Genomic DNA, 22,353 nt, shown 5'->3' with positions numbered 1-22,353 from the left:
ATATGAACATTATATATAAGGACATCCAGGCATAGAGACATATATCTCTGCATCCAGAAGTGCTGAACATGTTGCTCCAGGCAGATAGATAGATAGATAGATAGATAGATAGATAGGAGATAGATAGATAGATAGATAGATAGATAGATAGATAGATAGATAGGAGATAGATAGATAGATAGATAGATAGATAGATAGATAAGAGATAGATAGATAGATAGATAGATAGATAGGAGATAGATAGTCAGATAGATATGAGATAGATAGATAGATAGATAGATAGATAGATAGATAGGAGATAGATAGTCAGATAGATATGAGATAGATAGATAGATAGGAGATAGATAGATAGATAGATAGATAGGAGATAGATAGATAGATAGATAGATAGATAGATAGATAGATAGATAGATAGAAGATAGATAGATAGATAGATAGATAGATAGATAGATAGATAGGAGATAGATCCATGTGCACAACTGCTTTGCTTTCTGCTCCTCACTGTATATGCACAGTATATAGCGCAGTACTACCTCTCTGAAATCGACAGCTATACAGCACAGAGCTCAGGACAACTTCTATGCTCTTTTTGTAGTCAGACAGTATGGAGAGACTTCTCTGCTTTCTTCTGTTACTAGTTAACAACTTCTCTATGTCCTTCCCTGCAGATAGATAGTATACAGCGCAGTACAACTTCTCTGCTCTCCTTCTCTCCCTGCGGCTAGACAGTGCAAAGCACAGTACAACTTCTCTGATTTCTGCTGCAGCAAGATAGCCCAGGACAACTCCTCTCTTTCTCTCCTTGCACCTAAAAAGCACATTACACAGGAGAACTTATCTGCTTTCTACTACACCTAGATAGCACAGTACAATTTCTCTTTTTATGTTTCTGCACATAGATAGCACAAGACAACCTTTCTGCTTTCTAATACACTTAGATAGCACAAGACTACTTCTCTCTATCTCCCCCTACACCTAAACATGACAACTTCTCTGCTTTTTACTGCACCTAGATAGCACACTGCACAGGACAACTTCTTTCTATCTCTTCCTACAAATATACATTACACAGGACAACTTCTCTCTATCTGCCCTACACTTAGCACATTGCACAGGACAACTTCTCTAGCTGTCCCTACACTTAGCACATTGCACAGGACAACTTTTCTCTAGCTGTCCCTACACTTAGCCATTGCACAGGACAATTTCTCTCTAGCTGTCCCTACACTTAGCACATTGCACAGGACAACTTCTCTCTATCTGCCCTACACTTAGCACATTGCACAGGACAACTTCTCTAGCTGTCCCTACACTTAGCACATTGCACAGGACAACTTCTCTCTATCTGCCCTACACTTAGCACATTGCACAGGACAACTTCTCTAGCTGTCCCTACACTTAGCACATTGCACAGGACAACTTCTCTCTAGCTGTCCCTACACTTAGCCATTGCACAGGACAATTTCTCTCTAGCTGTCCCTACACTTAGCACATTGCACAGGACAACTTCTCTCTATCTGTCCTACACTTAGCCATTGCACAGGACAACTTCTCTCTAGCTGTCCCTACACTTAGAACATTGCACAGGACAACTTCTCTCTATCTGTGCCTACACTTAGAACATTGCACAGAACAACTTCTCTCTATCTGTCCCTACACTTAGCACATTACATAGGACAACTTCTCCACTTTCCTCCTCTCAATCCTGTGATTTTTTTCTTTCTAGAGCAGAAGACTCAGCCCCCCTCCCCTCCAGTCCCCTCCCCCTGCTGGCCTGGGATTGGCTGCTGTGCAGGGATCTGCTGCTATTTATTCCAGCCTTGCCTACTCTTACAAAGCAGATTTACAAGTTGACTTGGCATTTGGGCTCCTGAGCTGAGCTGGGAATCACAGAAGTCGCACAGAAGTCGCATCAGGAGCTTGGACAGAGTCTTCATTCCCATATGGTTGATGATTTACTTTATAAGAGACTTTGCAGATCCAGAGTCCACCCTTAGAGAGGGGTGAGCTGCAGCCTCCTCATCCTCTTCAGCCTCCTCTGCCTCACATTTCATTCTTACAATCCCCCTTTGCCCAGTTTTCGCATGAATCTCTTGGATCCCTTCATGAAGATGACAGAAGAGCAAGACAAGTGCATGTCTGGGGCCCCTAGCCCCTCCATGTCTGAGGACTCTGCGGGCTCCCCCTGCCCCTCTGGCTCGGGCTCAGACACTGAGAACACCAGACCCCAAGAGAACACTTTCCCCAAAGGGGACCCTGACATGAAGAAGGAGACAGAGGATGAGAAGTTCCCAGTCTGCATCAGAGAGGCGGTCAGCCAGGTGCTGAAGGGATATGACTGGACCCTGGTGCCCATGCCAGTCAGGGTCAATGGATCCAGTAAGAGCAAACCCCATGTCAAGAGGCCGATGAATGCCTTTATGGTGTGGGCTCAGGCTGCCAGGAGGAAGCTTGCGGATCAGTATCCCCATTTGCACAATGCAGAGCTGAGCAAGACCCTGGGCAAACTGTGGAGGTAAGTGCCTGCTGTAGCACTCTATGGGCGGCCATGCCAGCTGGGCATGGATGCATTTCTGCAGACATTGTGGATTTTTGCAGTTTCTGGGATTTTTGCTGTGGTTGTGCTTTTTGTACTGATATACCCGACTACGACTACACTCTTGCGCATTAGTATATGCAGGAGGTATAACTCTTATTATTGGATATTCTCATCTATTGCAATTAATTGTGGATTTCTTGTGGCATTTCCTTGTGTTTAACCCCTGCTGGGCTGGTGGAGTAGTTTTGGCCGCTGGAGGGCTCAGGTGGTTTAGGCTGTAGCCTGAGGTTTGTGACTTGCTGGCAGTGCAGGGATGACTCCAACCACTTCAAAGGATTGATCCTACCTTTATCTGATGGCTGGAAGGGCTTCCTGCTGTACAATTACATGCATGCACTTGGAAGGATAGTCCCTGGCTTGTTGCTTCTGCAGATTAGGATTGCTGGATTATGTGATACATGCAATAGGGCCTCAGATTTTAGCTGCTCAGATATAATCTGCAGCTTCTTAGGGTTAAATATTGTATAAAGCATTGAAATGACTTCTGCATTTATGCTAAAAATCATTGATGTACATTGTAATCCAGTCTGAGTGTTACATCTATATGGGGCTGCAATAGGTATATATTATTGCAACATAGTATAATAATATCATGTATAAATCTGTGCATGGAGCTGCAATACTTGCATACAGTATGCTGCAACATAGTATAGTAATATAATAATGCCCTATATAAATCTGTGCATGGAGCTGCAATACTTGTATACAGTATACTGCAATATAGTATAGTAATATAATAATGCATGGAGCTGCAATACTTGTATACAGTATACTGCAATATAGTATAGTAATATAATAATGCATGGAGCTGCAATACTTGTATACAGTATAATGCAACATAGTATAGTAATATAATAACGCCCTATATAAATCTGTGCATGGAGCTGCAATACTTGTATACAGTATACTGCAATATAGTATAGTAATACAATAATTCCCTATATACCTATGTATATTGAGCAGTAATAATGATATCTAGTAATATAATAAAGCCATGTATAAGTATGTGCATGGTGCTATAACAGTTCTAAACAATATACTGCAATATAGTATAGCAATCTAATAGCCATGTATAAGTATGTGCATAGAGTTATAATAATTGAATATAATATATTGCAATATAATAATGTCATCCATAAATCTTTACATTGTGCTGTAATAGTTCCATATACTATATGGCCCATAGACTAGTAATCTATTAATACGATATATACATCTGCACATGGAGCTGCAATAGTTCTATATAATATATTGTAACATAGTATAGTAATATAACAACGCCGTGTATAAGTCTGTACATGACACTGATATAGATACATACAACCTAGTTTTGTAATATAATAAAGCCATGTATATACCTGTGTAATAGTTACATACATTAGACTACAGTATAGTAATATAATATTGCCATGTAGAATCATCTATAATATAGTCTAATGGATATAGGAATGACACCGTATATGTGGACTATATCCTCTCTGCTCTAGAGTGATATATATATGTCTTTCCCTTGCCATATTGTAGATTGCTAAACGAGAGCGAGAAGCGTCCCTTTGTGGAAGAAGCCGAGAGACTGAGAATCCAGCACAAGAAGGATCATCCAGACTACAAGTACCAGCCACGCCGCAGAAAGTCGGTCAAGAACGGGCAGGCTGAGCAAGAAGACGGTTCTGAGCAGACCCACATCTCGCCCAATGCCATCTTCAAGGCTCTGCAGGCTGACTCCCCACATTCGGCCTCCAGTATGAGCGAGGTTCACTCCCCAGGGGAACATTCAGGTAAGCAGACCAGACCCCCATAACACTAAACGCCTGCTGTATCTGGATTTCACTTGGATATTGTATTGATAAGTTATTGCATGTTTTATGTGGAGTATTGAGCCTATGCCATAGACTAGGGGGCACTTGGGGGTGCTGTAGTAATACCAGGTGGCTTGCAGGCTGGCGCTATTGCGCCCTGGCAGATTTGTAAGCCCGCGCCTTCTGCCCTGCATCTGTTGAGTTAATTTTACTGTACAAATCTGGAGTTAATGATTAGCGGTGTTATCACCGGAGTTATATGGCACCTGCTTGTAGGAGACTTTGTGGGCTTTGAGGAGCTGAGATATAAGATATCCAGCACACTCCTACCTGGATCTGGAAACTTTATTTGACCCTCCAGCTTATCTGCTGGCTCCTTGAGGATGCACGTGTGCTAAGATGGTGCTAAGTAAAGGGAACATTCCGATATTTATGGTTTTATATAGTAGGATTCTTATTGCTACATTGGGTAACAATTTGGTTATTTTCTCCTGCAGGTCAATCCCAAGGACCACCAACTCCACCAACCACCCCAAAAACCGATGTGCAGCCTGGCAAGCCAGACCTGAAGCGTGAGGGTCGCACCCTACAAGAGAGCGGCCGCCAGCCCCCTCATATCGATTTCCGCGATGTGGACATTGGAGAGCTGAGCAGCGAGGTGATCTCCAATATTGAGACCTTTGACGTCAATGAATTCGACCAGTACCTGCCACCCAACGGCCACCCGGGAGTCGCCTCCACACAGGTGACTTACACCGGCAGTTACGGCATCACCAATACAAACAGCGCCACCAACGGGGCTGGGCACGCATGGATGTCTAAGCAACAGCAGCCGCAGCAGCCGCCGCCGCAGCAGTCCCAGCAACAACACACATTGTCCACTCTGAACAGCGAGCAGAGCCAGTCCCAGCAGAGGACACACATCAAAACGGAGCAGCTTAGTCCAAGCCATTACAGCGACCAGCAGCAGCAACACTCCCCGCAACAACTCAACTACAGCTCCTTCAACCTCAACCATTACGGCTCTTCTTACCCAACCATCACACGCTCACAGTACGACTACACCGAGCACCAAGGCTCCAACACCTACTACAGCCACGCCGCCGGCCAGAGCTCCAACCTCTACTCTACCTTCAGCTACATGAACCCGAGCCAGCGTCCCATGTACACTCCTATCGCAGACACGACGGGGGTCCCATCTATCCCCCAGACACATAGCCCGCAACATTGGGAGCAGCCAGTCTACACACAGCTCACCAGGCCCTAGACAAATGACTATAGACCATTGACTTTCTAAAGACAATTTGCCATCCAGTAGTGCCCTCTTCATAGGTGTGCGTGGCTCGTCGCCCTCTGCTGGCAGCCAGCGAGAATGGGTGGAACGCTTCTAAACGGGACTCTCTTGTCACCTCTGTATCCGCAGATCCAACAGGAGAAGATACTTTTTAGAAAACAAAAACCAGCAACTTGATTCTTGGAGAGACTTTGTAATTGTACATCCTCTGTGAGGACTAGTCTCTATCTGATCTATTTTAGTATGTACTGTGTATGTTCTATTGCCTTTATATGGGGGTTTATACATTTATATTTTAGAAAGAAAAAAAAATACATTGTAAGAAAAAAAAAAAAAAGTTCTCTTGTTTTCCGACAACTGCTCGAGTAGTTTGAATTTTTATTCGAATGGAAATATTTTTGTAAAAAAACAAAAATTTCCAATTTTTTTTTTTTTTTAAACCAACCCTATTGGTCTAACTATTGAGCAGTTTTTGGCCATATGGTCAATCAGACAGTGGATTGTAACGGGATGTATTTCCAAGTTGATACCCAAGTGCCAATCTAGAAACATTGTGCCCGAAGATTAGAATTCACACGTTGCCTAATGTACGAGCCTGTATCCAAGTGCCCTTCACCCTTGCTAATCATCTCCAGCAGCAAAAGCGATAGAATTTTTTAAAACATAAAATAAAATAAAATTTGGGGGATTTTTTTTTTTTCAAAAATTTTTCTCCATGTGTCACGCTCTTAAATTATTTATTTTATAATAAAAAAATAATAATATTTGATAAAAAAAAAAAAAATGCTAAGTAAGGACTCCCAAACTTTAACAAAAAGTCTTTTGTACAAAAAAAGATATATATTAGCATGCTGCTGATTTTTTTTTTTTTTTTACTTTTTTTTGCCTTTTTTTTGAGAAGTACGCTTTTTGTTAAATTATGGGTTTTTAATGTATTTCTTTTTTTTTTTTTCTTTCTCCGACTTCTTTTTATGTTCCGATTTCTTGAGTCTTAATGGTAAACCTACGAGATGCTCTAATTCACATTAAAAAAAAATAAAATAAAATAGCAGGGGAGATTTTTTAAATTTTTATTCCCATGTGAAATTTTTCCAGTTTGCTAAATCGGATTAAAAAAAAAAAAAAGAACTTTGGTAAAAAATATATCTATATATTCTAGTGAATTTTGTCACAATTTCTGGCAAAAATGTATTCGATTTGATATAAAATGCAGTTTGACTTTGGCAAATAGTTTAACATTTGCTTAAAAAAAAATTATGTTTTTTTTAAAGGTACGGTCAATTTTTTTTGTTAAATGCTATGTCAAGATAGAGCACTCCATGATGGACGCCTTCCTTACAAAAAGTAGGCCTTAAAATTCCCTCTAAGTTAAATAACCTATACAAAGCTGACTTTCCAAGTCCGTGGATCATTTTTTTTGTTTTTGTGATTTTTTTTTTCTATTGTTGTTTTTTCTGTCTGTGAACTTATCCTCTTGTGTATTATTGTTTTGCAATAAATATAAAACAATGTACTAAAAAGAAGGAAATTCTTGTCTTTTTGTTACTTTGTGTCCAATGGGGTAAATAAGTATCAAAGGACTTATCAATGGGGTCCGGGTGCTGCGAGCCCCACTAAAGCGAAGGGGCAGAAGGGGTTAATCGAGTATTGTGCCCCTTTGGCTATGATCAGCGAGTGAGGTCAATTTATCATCAGGCGATTTTTTTATTTTATTTTATTTTATTTTTTTTAATTTTTTATTATTATTATTATTATTATTATTATTATTATTATTATTATTATTATTATTATTTTTGCCCCTTTAGCTTACTTTCTAATATTAAATGTTTTTTATTTTTATTTTAAATTACTATTTATTATTACTATTTATTTAATTTATTTAATTTTTTTGCCCCTTTAGCTTACTTTCTAATATTGATTTTTTTTATTTTTTATTTTTTTTTTAAATTTATTATTATTATTATTATTATTATTATTATTATTTTATTTATTTATTTATTTTGCCCCTTTAGCTTACTTTCTAATATTGAATTTTTTAAAATTCTTTTTCAAATTTTTTTATAAGATAAACCTATCAATCCTTCTCACACTGCATCATAAATTTTGTCTCAACGCTTTAGCGTGATGGTGCCAGTATTTTTATTTGATGGGTTTCGGAGCCAAGTGGTGCGGGCTTGAGCAAAAAGATAACTTTTCAAAAAGTTGCAAGCAATGAATTAGTCTTCATTGTCTGAACCAAGTAAATCGTGATCACCTTTCTATGCAATTGTGTAAAAAGTGCAAAACACTACATGAATAAAATTGGTGCAAGGTAGAAAAAAAAGTTGCAAAAGCCCACAAAAATATGTCCCTAATCCGACACAAACTGAATAAGAAATGGTCCCCAGAGATTTTCTAGAACGTTCCGTGAGCCAAACACACTTGTAATATATAGCAGGGGCATGGCTATAGGAGAGGTAGCAGTTGGTACCAAGCCCTGGAACCGGAGGGGCCATAAAGGTCCCTCTAACACATAAACATACCAGCACTTAGAACAGGGGTAGTGAACGTATGGCATGCCAGCGGTTGCAAAACTACAACTCCCAGCATGCATACTTGCTCTGCTGTTCTTGGAGCTCCCATGGAAGTGAATGGAGCATGATGGGAGTTGTAGTTTCACAGCAGCTGGAGAGCCGAAGGTTCCCTACCCCTGACTTAGAAGATAAGGGCCCCCTTACAGTATTTGCAATGGGGCCTAAAACCTGATACATAGTATAGACACGCTCAGTCTTTTGTAAGCCATAGACAGGGATGACAACAGCAGATAGAGGGAAAACATTGTTTTTGCCACTCAATGACTAACACCGTATTTTGTGTATTCATTTTGTCATATATGATTAGACAAACGTACTGTAGTCGCTTTCTTCTAGAAACAGCGCCACTCTTCAACATAGGATGTGTCCGGTATTGCAGCTAATACTGCAATACAATACAATACCAATGTATTGGCCATTCAGATATCACTCCCGAGTTTCACTATCCCTTAAATAGGCAGACTCGGCTCATCTGGTGTGATTGCAATGGGGAGAGGTAAGTGAAGAACTGCCAGATATATTTCTATGCGATTGGGCTGTTGGAATCCATTTCAGGTGGAGTCCATACACATTAGATGGTCAGCGGGATCGGCCAGATAGATAGATAGATAGATAGATAGATAGATAGATAGATAGATAAGAGATAGATAGATAGATAGATAGATAGATAGATAAGAGATAGATAGATAGGAGATAGATAGATAGATAGATAGATAGATAGATAGGAGATAGATAGATAGATAGATAGATAGATAGATAGATAGATAGATAGGAGATAGATAGATAGATAGATAGATAGATAGATAGATAGATAGGAGATAGATAGATAGATAGGAGATAGATAGATAGATAGATAGATAGATAGATAGGAGATAGATAGATAGATAGATAGATAGATAGATAGATAGATAAGAGATAGATAGATAGATAGATAGATAGATAGATAGATAGATAGATAAGAGATAGATAGATAGATAGATAGATAGATAGATAAGAGATAGATAGATAGGAGATAGATAGATAGATAGATAGATAGATAGATAGATAGATAGATAGGAGATAGATAGATAGATAGATAGATAGATAGGAGATAGATAGATAGATAGATAGATAGGAGATAGATAGATAGATAGATAGATAGATAGGAGAGATAGAGAGAGAGAGAGAGAGAGAGAGAGAGAGAGATAGATAGATAGATAGATAGATAGATAGATAGATAGATAGATAGATACTATATCAGGAGTCAGCACCTGGAGGTAGTACAGCCATCGTGTAACTATAACCCCCACCATGCTGTATTCACTTCTATAGAATGGCATGTTTGCATACTGAGACTTGTAGTCCTACCACTATTTTGGCAGGCAATGCTGGGACTTCTAGTGCCACAATAGCTGTAACTCCACTTATAGCTGATTTGCCATAATTCTTCTCAAATATAAGCACTTATAGTGTAGATGTCCAGGGGCGCACTACAAGTCCCAGAGAAGCAATCCTCTATGCCCATATACATCACTTTCCCACTGAGGCTAGGTGCCTAGAATTTCATCTTCTCTATGAAATTTTGGGTTCGCTGGAGATTTAAATGAGATGGCGCCATCTAGGGGCAAAATATCCCAAACAACGTTATAAGTCGGACGACCGCTGTGCCTATGCTGGAGCTTTCGTTGCTGCTTCGGGGTCGCACTTTCATGTGTCCTCTGTGTATATGAGAGTCTTGGGATAGTGGCGGTCCAATACGAGAATTTGCATCGGGCAGTCACATCAATTCTTTGTCTAGATACAACTATTGCGGGTGAAACATTGTGACTTTACTATGCTATTATGGGATGTGATGCGCGTTGGATTATTGCATATTCTAAATGATCAGACATGGGGGTGATACAGGGTCAGACTTCAGCTGGACGTTTTTGTGTCAGACCCTGGGCCCACCGGCGGATCTTCTGGTACTCTCATGGGCCAGTCCGACGCTGGTGTGATACAATTGACTCTATAGCAATGTATCAGACAATGATACTGGTGATCTACCCAAACTGGATTACTAGGCCTATCCACCATTTGTGCCTCCATCTTCACTATCCTTCTCCAGGATCTTCTCCCCTCAAACCACTTTCTGTGGTATTTGTTTCACATAAACCGTATTATTGTGGTCCATGACCAGCGCTGGTTATGAGATAATGGAAGGTTATTGAAGATACAGGTCTCTCAGCAAAACTTCCACCTTGTAGGATCTCCATACTTGCATGACATAAGGACCTGGGGTCTTCCTAGCACGTTGTATGTCTAGATCCCCCCATTCTAGTCTTGGGTCCACTTGGTGGTATTCTCCATGTCTCTGTAGGTAGGTCTCCAGATCTGCTCAGGGCTCTTCATCGACCAGATGGATGGAGAAGATGTTCTTCAAGGATGAGCCACCTCCCGCTTTGTCTTCTGCCCCTATCCATACTAGGGTACAAGTCTGTCCTCATCTTCTTCCTGCATGACCCTTGTGTCCCCTGAAGATAGCAGATCAGTGGCCAAACTCATATGCTAGGAGCGTGGACGCCATGGACAGATTTTTCGTCCCCACAGCTGATGGTTTTGGAAATTGTCACGTGTTCGCAGCACGGTTATTACCGCAAGGTGGGCATAGAATTTGCTAGAATCCCATCCACTTTGTTCTGACTGTAAAATGCTGCAATTTTTTTCCGTGGCGTTCCGTGGGAGTTGTGGGCTAAGGCTGAGTTCACATGGAGTTTTTTGGTCAGGATTTTAAGGCTGTATCCAGTGCCGCACCTTCCATGAGGCGACCTGAAGCGACCGCTTCAGGCGGAGCTATGTCAGGACCCCAGGGAGGGCGGCATTTTTGATTATCTAAGCCAGTCCAGGACAAGCTGTCCTGGACTGGCTTAGCACCGAGCGGTGGTTTGAGGAGGCCACTGAAGCAGCGCTGCTCCAGCAGCCTCCCCTCACGCTCAGGCAGAGAGCAGGTCTTCTCAGTGCCTGCTCGCTGCCTGCGAACGGCGCTAAGCCACGCCCCCTTCACTTCGCCACGCCCCCTTCGCTCTGCCACGCGAAAGGGGTAGGTTCACCCCTGGCTGTATCCACCTCAAAATGCTGACCAAAAAGACGGCTCCCATTGAAATCAAGGAGTCACTCCAACTCTTCCCTCTTTTAACGTGTTTACGGGGTTACCTGTACTATGGGGCTGGCACACTAAAGTGAAACAGGATAGGAAAGAGAAGGAAGGGTGACTTGGGGGTTGGTTCCGATCATGTGATCCAGAATCGGAACCAGCCCAAAACTTCTAGGTACAGCACTTATAAAAAAAAAGACTCCCTGGAAAACCCGACCCTGGCATCATCCTAAACCACCTATTTTTGGTCAAGATTTTTGTAAGCCCAACCCTCTTTTGATGCAAGATCTGCCCGAATTCGCTGGGATTGTTTCTAAAAAGTTGGAATATTTGGCAACTAGTTGTGAAATATCCATAGGCCTCTTGCTATTGCTCCTCGCTGGGCAGGAGGCAGCTCTAAGGCTGCATTCACACAGGGAGCCAAGTCAAAATATGGTCAAAACCCGCCTGCCACGATGTCGCGGTCGCGGTCCCCCACCTCGGAGTCGGCTCAAATGAATAGGCTGACGCCGGAGGTTGTGGCTGCCAGGCGGAAGCTGCGGCTCAGCGAGTTGCGGCTTCTGCCTGAAGAAAGAACGCTAGTGGTCTCCATAGACCACCATTGTAAAGGGGTGGATTATGACGTGGATTCCGCTGTCAAAATCCGCCCCTTTTGCCCCGTGTGAACTACTCAGATTAGTACTATAGGGGCTGATTTAGTGCTAGTTCACACGGGGCTAAAGGGGCGGATTTTGACAGCGGAATCCACGTCATAATCCACCCTTTCAATGGTGGTCTATGGAGACCACTAGCGTTCTTTCTTCAGGCAGAAGCCGCAACTCGCTGAGCCGCAGCTTCCGCCTGGCAGCCACAACCTCCGGCGTCAGCCTATTCATTTGAGCCGACTCCGGGGTGGGGGAAGCCGCCACCGCGACATCGTGGCAGGCGGGTTTTGACCATATTTTGACTTGGCTCCATGTGTGAACAAGCCCTTAGAGCTGCCTCCTGCCCAGCTAGGAGCAATAGCATAATCCGCCCCTTTCAATGGTGGTCTATGGAGACCACTAGCTTTCTTTTTTCCGCTATCGGCAGCTGCTGATAGAGGAATAAAAGAAGCGAGCTGTCCTTTTTTCAGGCGGAAGCCGCAGCGCACTAAGCCGCGGCTTCTGCCTAGTGGCAACACCCTCCGATTTCGGCCCATTCATTTGAGCCGGCTGTGGAGGGGAAAGCCGCGACCGCGATGGTGGTGGCAGGCGGGTTTTGATCCGAGAGTGACGCGGCTCGTCAAAACCCGCCCCACTGCCTCACGTGTGAACGAGCCCTTATAAGATCAGTCTAGGGTTAGTTCACACGTAAATAACATGTGGCTTATTTTGGCACCAGAAAAAAAAAGCTTCCTAATTAGTTAATTAATTTTTTGGACCTTGCCAAGCTTTTTTGGAGCTTTTTTTTTTTTGTTGTAAAAACAGCTTTAAAAAAAAAAGCCAGGCTCTTTTGCCCTCCTGTAAACTCAATGGGCTGAAAAAACCGTGTCACGTTTTTTTCCACGTGTTTTTTTTTTTTTCAAAAAAAGGGCGTCACCTATTTTTGCAAAAAAAACGCACGTAAAAAAATGTACGGTTTTTGCCTCCCATTCACTTCTATTGCTTTCTTCAGGCGGAAAACGCCTGAAGAAAGGTCATGTGGCGTCTTTTTCTCTGCTAGCCGTCTACATTTGAGGTGGACTTCCACTTCATATTTTGATTTTCTTTCCGATCCTGCGCTGGTTAGACCCAGACGACAGGGCCTAATGGGTGGGGGGCTCGCACTGCGGGTTCTGTGACAAAATGGAGCAGGACGCTTATTTTTTCCTCCCTTTGAAATGAATGTGAGGCAGATTCAGGAGGAATTTGGTGCAGATTTTGATTCCGAATCTGCCTCAAATTCTGTCAAGGTAAACGGGGCACAAAATGAAAGCTCTGCTGTGATTGGTTGCTACAGGTAACAGGTTGTTTTTGACAATTTGATAAATCTCCCCCTTTTACAAAGTAACAGTAAAATGGAGGATCTGCTTATGGGGAGCGCGGTGGTCCCTGACGCAGGACCCCGACATATCATTAGTAATGAGCTGATGATTGCTATGGAGAGACGTCCATAGCGACACAAGCTCCTCCTCTAGTAGCACAGGCTCTATAGGTAATACAGAGGCTACTGTGGGGTCACATGATGTGTCACATGATACCTGTCAGCCAATCCACAGCTCCGAGACAGTCAGTGCCCTAAAGATGGAGCAGAGAAGGCGAAATAAGGAGAGTCAGGCCCGGCCAATATGTCTGCTGTATACCCTGAGTGTCATGTCTGTAACTGTACACAGAAGATGTATACTGCAAACCTATATATACCATATAGCTATATACCTCATGTGTATACACCTTATATCTATATACCTCATGTGTATACACCTTATATCTATATACCTCATGTATATACACCTTATATCTATATATACCTCATGTGTATACACCTTATATCTATATACCTCGTGTATACACCTTATATCTATATATACCTCATGTGTATACACCTTATATCTATATATACCTCATGTGTATACACCTTATATCTATATACCTCATGTATATACATCTTATATCTATATATACCTCATGTGTATACACCTTATATCTATATACCTCGTGTATACACCTTATATCTATATATACCTCATGTGTATACACCTTATATCTATATACCTCGTGTATACACCTTATATCTATATACCTCATGTATATACACCTTATATCTATATACCTCATGTATACACCTTATATCTATATACCTCATGTGTATACACCTTATATCTATATACCTCATGTATATACACCTTATATCTATATATACCTCATGTGTATACACCTTATATCTATATATACCTCATGTGTATACACCTTATATCTATATATACCTCATGTGTATACACCTTATATCTATATACCTCATGTATATACCCCTTATATCTATATACCTCGTGTATACACCTTATATCTATATATACCTCATGTGTATACCCCTTATATCTATATACCTCATGTATACACCTTATATCTATATACCTCATGTATATACAACTTATATCTATATACCTCATGTGTATACACCTTATATCTATATATACCTCATGTGTATACACCTTATATCTATATACCTCATGTGTATACACCTTATATCTATATACCTCATGTATACACCTTATATCTATATATACCTCATGTGTATACCCCTTATATCTATATATACATCATGTATATACACCTTATATCTATATACCTCATGTGTATACACCTTATAGCTATATACCTCATGTATATACACCTTATATCTATATACCTCATGTGTATACACCTTATATCTATATACCTCGTGTATACACCTTATATCTATATACCTCATGTGTATACACCTTATATCTATATACCTCATGTATATACACCTTATATCTATATACCTCATGTGTATACACCTTATATCTATATACCTCGTGTATACACCTTATATCTATATACCTCATGTGTATACCCCTTATATCTATATACCTCATGTATATACACCTTATATCTATATATACCTCATGTGTATACACCTTATATCTATATATACCTCATGTGTATACCCCTTATATCTATATACCTCGTGTATACACCTTATATCTATATATACCTCATGTGTATACCCCTTATATCTATATACCTCGTGTATACACCTTATATCTATATATACCTCATGTATATACACCTTATATCTATATATACCTCATGTGTATACACCTTATATCTATATACCTCATGTGTATACACCTTATATCTATATACCTCATGTATACACCTTATATCTATATATACCTCATGTGTATACCCCTTATATCTATATATACCTCATGTATATACACCTTATATCTATATACCTCATGTGTATACACCTTATATCTATATATACCTCATGTGTATACCCCTTATATCTATATATACATCATGTGTATACCCCTTATATCTATATATACCTCATGTGTATACCCCTTATATCTATATACCTCGTGTATACACCTTATATCTATATATACCTCATGTGTATACACCTTATATCTATATATACCTCATGTGTATACACCTTATATCTATATACCTCATGTATATACACCTTATATCTATATACCTCGTGTATACACCTTATATCTATATATACCTCATGTGTATACACCTTATATCTATATATACCTCATGTGTATACCCCTTATATCTATATACCTCGTGTATACACCTTATATCTATATATACCTCATGTGTATACACCTTATATCTATATACCTCGTGTATACACCTTATATCTATATACCTCATGTATATACACCTTATATCTATATATACCTCATGTGTATACACCTTATATCTATATATACCTCATGTGTATACACCTTATATCTATATATACCTCATGTGTATACACCTTATATCTATATACCTCATGTATATACCCCTTATATCTATATACCTCGTGTATACACCTTATATCTATATATACCTCATGTGTATACCCCTTATATCTATATACCTCATGTATACACCTTATATCTATATACCTCATGTATATACACCTTATATCTATATACCTCATGTGTATACACCTTATATCTATATATACCTCATGTGTATACACCTTATATCTATATACCTCATGTGTATACACCTTATATCTATATACCTCATGTATACACCTTATATCTATATATACCTCATGTGTATACCCCTTATATCTATATATACATCATGTATATACACCTTATATCTATATACCTCATGTGTATACACCTTATAGCTATATACCTCATGTATATACACCTTATATCTATATACCTCATGTGTATACACCTTATATCTATATACCTCGTGTATACACCTTATATCTATATACCTCATGTGTATACACCTTATATCTATATACCTCATGTATATACACCTTATATCTATATACCTCATGTGTATACACCTTATATCTATATACCTCGTGTATACACCTTATATCTATATACCTCATGTGTATACCCCTTATATCTATATACCTCATGTATATACACCTTATATCTATATATACCTCATGTGTATACCCCTTATATCTATATATACCTCATGTGTATACCCCTTATATCTATATACCTCGTGTATACACCTTATATCTATATATACCTCATGTGTATACCCCTTATATCTATATACCTCGTGTATACACCTTATATCTATATATACCTCATGTATATACACCTTATATCTATATATACCTCATGTGTATACACCTTATATCTATATACCTCATGTGTATACACCTTATATCTATATACCTCATGTATACACCTTATATCTATATATACCTCATGTGTATACCCCTTATATCTATATATACCTCATGTATATACACCTTATATCTATATACCTCATGTGTATACACCTTATATCTATATATACCTCATGTGTATACCCCTTATATCTATATATACATCATGTGTATACCCCTTATATCTATATATACCTCATGTGTATACCCCTTATATCTATATACCTCGTGTATACACCTTATATCTATATATACCTCATGTGTATACACCTTATATCTATATATACCTCATGTGTATACACCTTATATCTATATACCTCATGTATATACACCTTATATCTATATACCTCGTGTATACACCTTATATCTATATATACCTCATGTGTATACACCTTATATCTATATATACCTCATGTGTATACACCTTATATCTATATATACCTCATGTGTATACACCTTATATCTATATACCTCATGTGTATACACCTTATATCTATATATACCTCATGTGTATACACCTTATATCTATATACCTCATGTATATACACCTTATATCTATATATACCTCATGTGTATACACCTTATATCTATATACCTCATGTGTATACACCTTATATCTATATATACCTCATGTGTATACACCTTATATCTATATACCTCATGTGTATACCCCTTATATCTATATACCTCATGTATATACACCTTATATCTATATATACCTCATGTGTATACACCTTATATCTATATACCTCATGTGTATACCCCTTATATCTATATATACCTCATGTGTATACACCTTATATCTATATACCTCATGTGTATACACCTTATATCTATATATACCTCATGTGTATACACCTTATATCTATATATACATCATGTGTATACACCTTATATCTATATATACCTCATGTGTATACACCTTATATCTATATATACCTCATGTGTATACCCCTTATATCTATATATACATCATGTGTATACCCCTTATATCTATATATACCTCATGTGTATACCCCTTATATCTATATACCTCGTGTATACACCTTATATCTATATATACCTCATGTGTATACACCTTATATCTATATATACCTCATGTGTATACACCTTATATCTATATACCTCATGTATATACACCTTATATCTATATATACCTCATGTGTATACACCTTATATCTATATATACCTCATGTGTATACACCTTATATCTATATACCTCATGTATATACACCTTATATCTATATATACCTCATGTGTATACACCTTATATCTATATACTTCATGTGTATACACCTTATATCTATATATACCTCATGTGTATACACCTTATATCTATATACCTCATGTATATACCCCTTATATCTATATACCTCATGTATATACACCTTATATCTATATATACCTCATGTGTATACACCTTATATCTATATACCTCATGTGTATACCCCTTATATCTATATATACCTCATGTGTATACACCTTATATCTATATACCTCATGTGTATACACCTTATATCTATATATACCTCATGTGTATACTCCTTATATCTATATATACATCATGTGTATACACCTTATATCTATATATACCTCATGTGTATACCCCTTATATATATATATACCTCATGTGTATACACCTTATATCTATATATACATCATGTGTATACCCCTTATATCTATATATACCTCATGTATATACACCTTATATCTATATACCTCATGTGTATACACCTTATATATATATATACATCATGTGTATACCCCTTATATCTATATATACCTCATGTATATACACCTTATATCTATATACCTCATGTGTATACACCTTATATCTATATATACCTCATGTGTATACACCTTATATCTATATACCTCATGTATATCCACCTTATATCTATATATACCTCATGTATATACACCTTATATCTATATATACCTCATGTGTATACACCTCATATCTATATACCTCGTGTATACACCTTATATCTATATACCTCATGTATATACACCTTATATCTATATATACCTCATGTGTATACACCTTATATCTATATACCTCGTGTATACACCTTATATCTATATACCTCATGTATATACACCTTATATCTATATATACCTCATGTGTATACACCTTATATCTATATACCTCGTGTATACACCTTATATCTATATACCTCATGTATATACACCTTATATCTATATATACCTCATGTGTATACACCTTATATCTATATATACCTCATGTGTATACACCTTATATCTATATACCTCATGTGTATACACCTTATATCTATATACCTCATGTGTATGCACCTTATATCTATATACCTCATGTATATACATCTTATATCTATATATACCTCATGTGTATACACCTTATATCTATATACCTCGTGTATACACCTTATATCTATATACCTCATGTATATACACCTTATATCTATATATACCTCATGTGTATACACCTTATATCTATATATACCTCATGTGTATACACCTTATATCTATATACCTCATGTATATACCCCTTATATCTATATACCTCGTGTATACACCTTATATCTATATATACCTCATGTGTATACCCCTTATATCTATATACCTCGTGTATACACCTTATATCTATATACCTCATGTATATACACCTTATATCTATATACCTCATGTGTATACACCTTATATATATATATACCTCATGTGTATACACCTTATATCTATATACCTCATGTGTATACCCCTTATATCTATATATACCTCATGTGTATACACCTTATATCTATATATACATCATGTATATACACCTTATATCTATATACCTCATGTGTATACACCTTATAGCTATATACCTCATGTATATACACCTTATATCTATATACCTCATGTGTATACACCTTATATCTATATACCTCGTGTATACACCTTATATCTATATACCTCATGTGTATACCCCTTATATCTATATACCTCATGTATATACACCTTATATCTATATATACCTCATGTGTATACACCTTATATCTATATATACCTCATGTGTATACCCCTTATATCTATATACCTCGTGTATACACCTTATATCTATATATACCTCATGTGTATACCCCTTATATCTATATACCTCATGTGTATACACCTTATATCTATATATACCTCATGTATATACACCTTATATCTATATATACCTCATGTGTATACACCTTATATCTATATACCTCATGTGTATACACCTTATATCTATATACCTCATGTATATACCCCTTATATCTATATACCTCATGTGTATACCCCTTATATCTATATATACATCATGTGTATACCCCTTATATCTATATATACCTCATGTGTATACCCCTTATATCTATATACCTCGTGTATACACCTTATATCTATATATACCTCATGTGTATACACCTTATATCTATATATACCTCATGTGTATACACCTTATATCTATATATACCTCATGTGTATACACCTTATATCTATATACCTCATGTATATACACCTTATATCTATATATACCTCATGTGTATACACCTTATATCTATATACCTCATGTGTATACACCTTATATCTATATATACCTCATGTGTATACACCTTATATCTATATATACATCATGTATATACACCTTATATCTATATACCTCATGTGTATACCCCTTATATCTATATACCTCATGTATATACACCTTATATCTATATATACCTCATGTGTATACATCTTATATCTATATACCTCATGTGTATACACCTTATATCTATATATACCTCATGTGTATACACCTTATATCTATATATACATCATGTGTATACCCCTTATATCTATATATACCTCATGTATATACACCTTATATCTATATACCTCATGTGTATACACCTTATATCTATATATACCTCATGTGTATACACCTTATATCTATATATACTTCATGTGTATACACCTTATATCTATATACCTCATGTGTATACACCTTATATCTATATACCTCATGTGTATACACCTTATATCTATATATACCTCATGTGTATACACCTTATATCTATATATACCTCATGTGTATACACCTTATATCTATATACCTCATGTATATACACCTTATATCTATATATACCTCATGTGTATACACCTTATATTTATATACCTCGTGTATACACCTTATATCTATATACCTCATGTATATACACCTTATATCTATATATACCTCATGTGTATACACCTTATATCTATATATACATCATGTGTATACCCCTTATATCTATATATACCTCATGTGTATACCCCTTATATCTATATATACCTCATGTGTATACACCTTATATCTATATACCTCATGTGTATACACCTTATATCTATATACCTCGTGTATACACCTTATATCTATATACCTCATGTATATACACCTTATATCTATATATACCTCATGTGTATACACCTTATATCTATATATACCTCATGTGTATACACCTTATATCTATATACCTCATGTGTATACACCTTATATCTATATACCTCATGTGTATACACCTTATATCTATATACCTCATGTGTATACACCTTATATCTATATATACTTCATGTGTATACCCCTTATATCTATATATACCTCATAACTACCTATCACATGTTTATATATCTTATATGTATATACCTCTTATCTATATCTACCTATCTCATACCTTTATACCTTGTATCTATATCTATCTACATTATAACTTTCTTCCTAATATCTATATGTATCTACCTCATATGTATACATCTTACATCTATATATTTCAGGTTTATCTACCTCATACCTATTTACCTCATATCTATATCTATGTACCTCCTATATAATCTACCTCATACCTCTCTACTTCACTATCAACCTCCTATTTACCTACGGTACCTCATACCTATATCTACCTCTTATTTATGTATCTCCTATCTATCTACCTTATATTTCCCTACCTCATACCTATGTACCTTATACCCATATCTACCTCTTATTTATGTACCTCATACCTATATCCACCTCACATTGTAGATGTGATAACTGACCATTGACTGGTTTTATGTCCACCAGGTAATGAAGAGAACAGATTGCTGTGCACTATAGAAGGGCTGTCACCGCCATGATGAAGCAGAAGGTAAGGATCATTATTATTATACTGTCCTGCGCCGGTTGTAGCAGCCATATAGTTATTATTACTGGGTCCTACAACAGTTGTCTTCACCCCAGGCCACTGGAAGTCGTAGCAGAGCCGAGCAGCCGTCCTCATCACTGCTGGGTCCTTATATTGTGAAATAAGATGGAGCTGGATAGGACATGAAATGGTTTTCACTGCCCCAGTATCCGGTCTGGGTTTTTCTTTAATGTGTCCATCTTTATTTCTCCCATATTGTAAATGTAAATACTGATCTATAATATCAGATGACTAATTTTTCCACAAGGCGAGCGTTTCGGCAGGTCTGTTTCACGTGCTGCCATTTTACAAAAACGTGGGTGTTTTTGATATTGCAGCTTTTCTGCAGCATTTTTTCTTCTGCAATGTATGGATGGGATTAGGCAGAATCTCAGGTACTTTTGCAGATACTGTTAAAACTCTGCGTTTCTGCAATGTGGGGCTTTAGCCTTAAGGCTCAGGTCATTT

General features: G+C 37.6%; 1 protein-coding gene across 1 annotated transcript; it reads left to right on the top strand.

Annotated features, from left to right (window-relative positions):
• Window positions 1-1,855: 1,855 nt before the first annotated feature.
• SOX9 (SRY-box transcription factor 9) lies at window positions 1,856-6,018 on the top strand. The gene is made up of 3 exons (XM_075279251.1): window positions 1,856-2,515; window positions 4,124-4,377; window positions 4,896-6,018. Exons 1-3 carry the CDS (start codon window positions 2,085-2,087, stop codon window positions 5,663-5,665), a joined length of 1,455 nt encoding a protein of 484 aa, XP_075135352.1. The 5' UTR covers window positions 1,856-2,084; the 3' UTR covers window positions 5,666-6,018.
• The last annotated feature ends 16,335 nt before the right edge of the window (window positions 6,019-22,353 follow it).

Source organism: Leptodactylus fuscus, chromosome 6 (assembly GCF_031893055.1).
Source record: "Leptodactylus fuscus isolate aLepFus1 chromosome 6, aLepFus1.hap2, whole genome shotgun sequence".
Classification (NCBI taxonomy): Eukaryota; Metazoa; Chordata; class Amphibia; order Anura; family Leptodactylidae; genus Leptodactylus; species Leptodactylus fuscus.
Note: the sequence above shows the minus strand (reverse complement) of the source record. Positions and strands in the feature narration are given on the sequence as shown.

Coding starts and splice junctions, on each gene's coding strand:
- SOX9 (XM_075279251.1), top strand. CDS start 2,085: ATGAATCTCTTGGATCCCTTCATGAAGATGACAGAAGAGCAAGACAAG. Junction 2,516..4,123: donor ACCCTGGGCAAACTGTGGAG/GTAAGTGCCTGC, acceptor GCCATATTGTAG/ATTGCTAAACGAGAGCGAGA. Junction 4,378..4,895: donor CTCCCCAGGGGAACATTCAG/GTAAGCAGACCA, acceptor TTTCTCCTGCAG/GTCAATCCCAAGGACCACCA.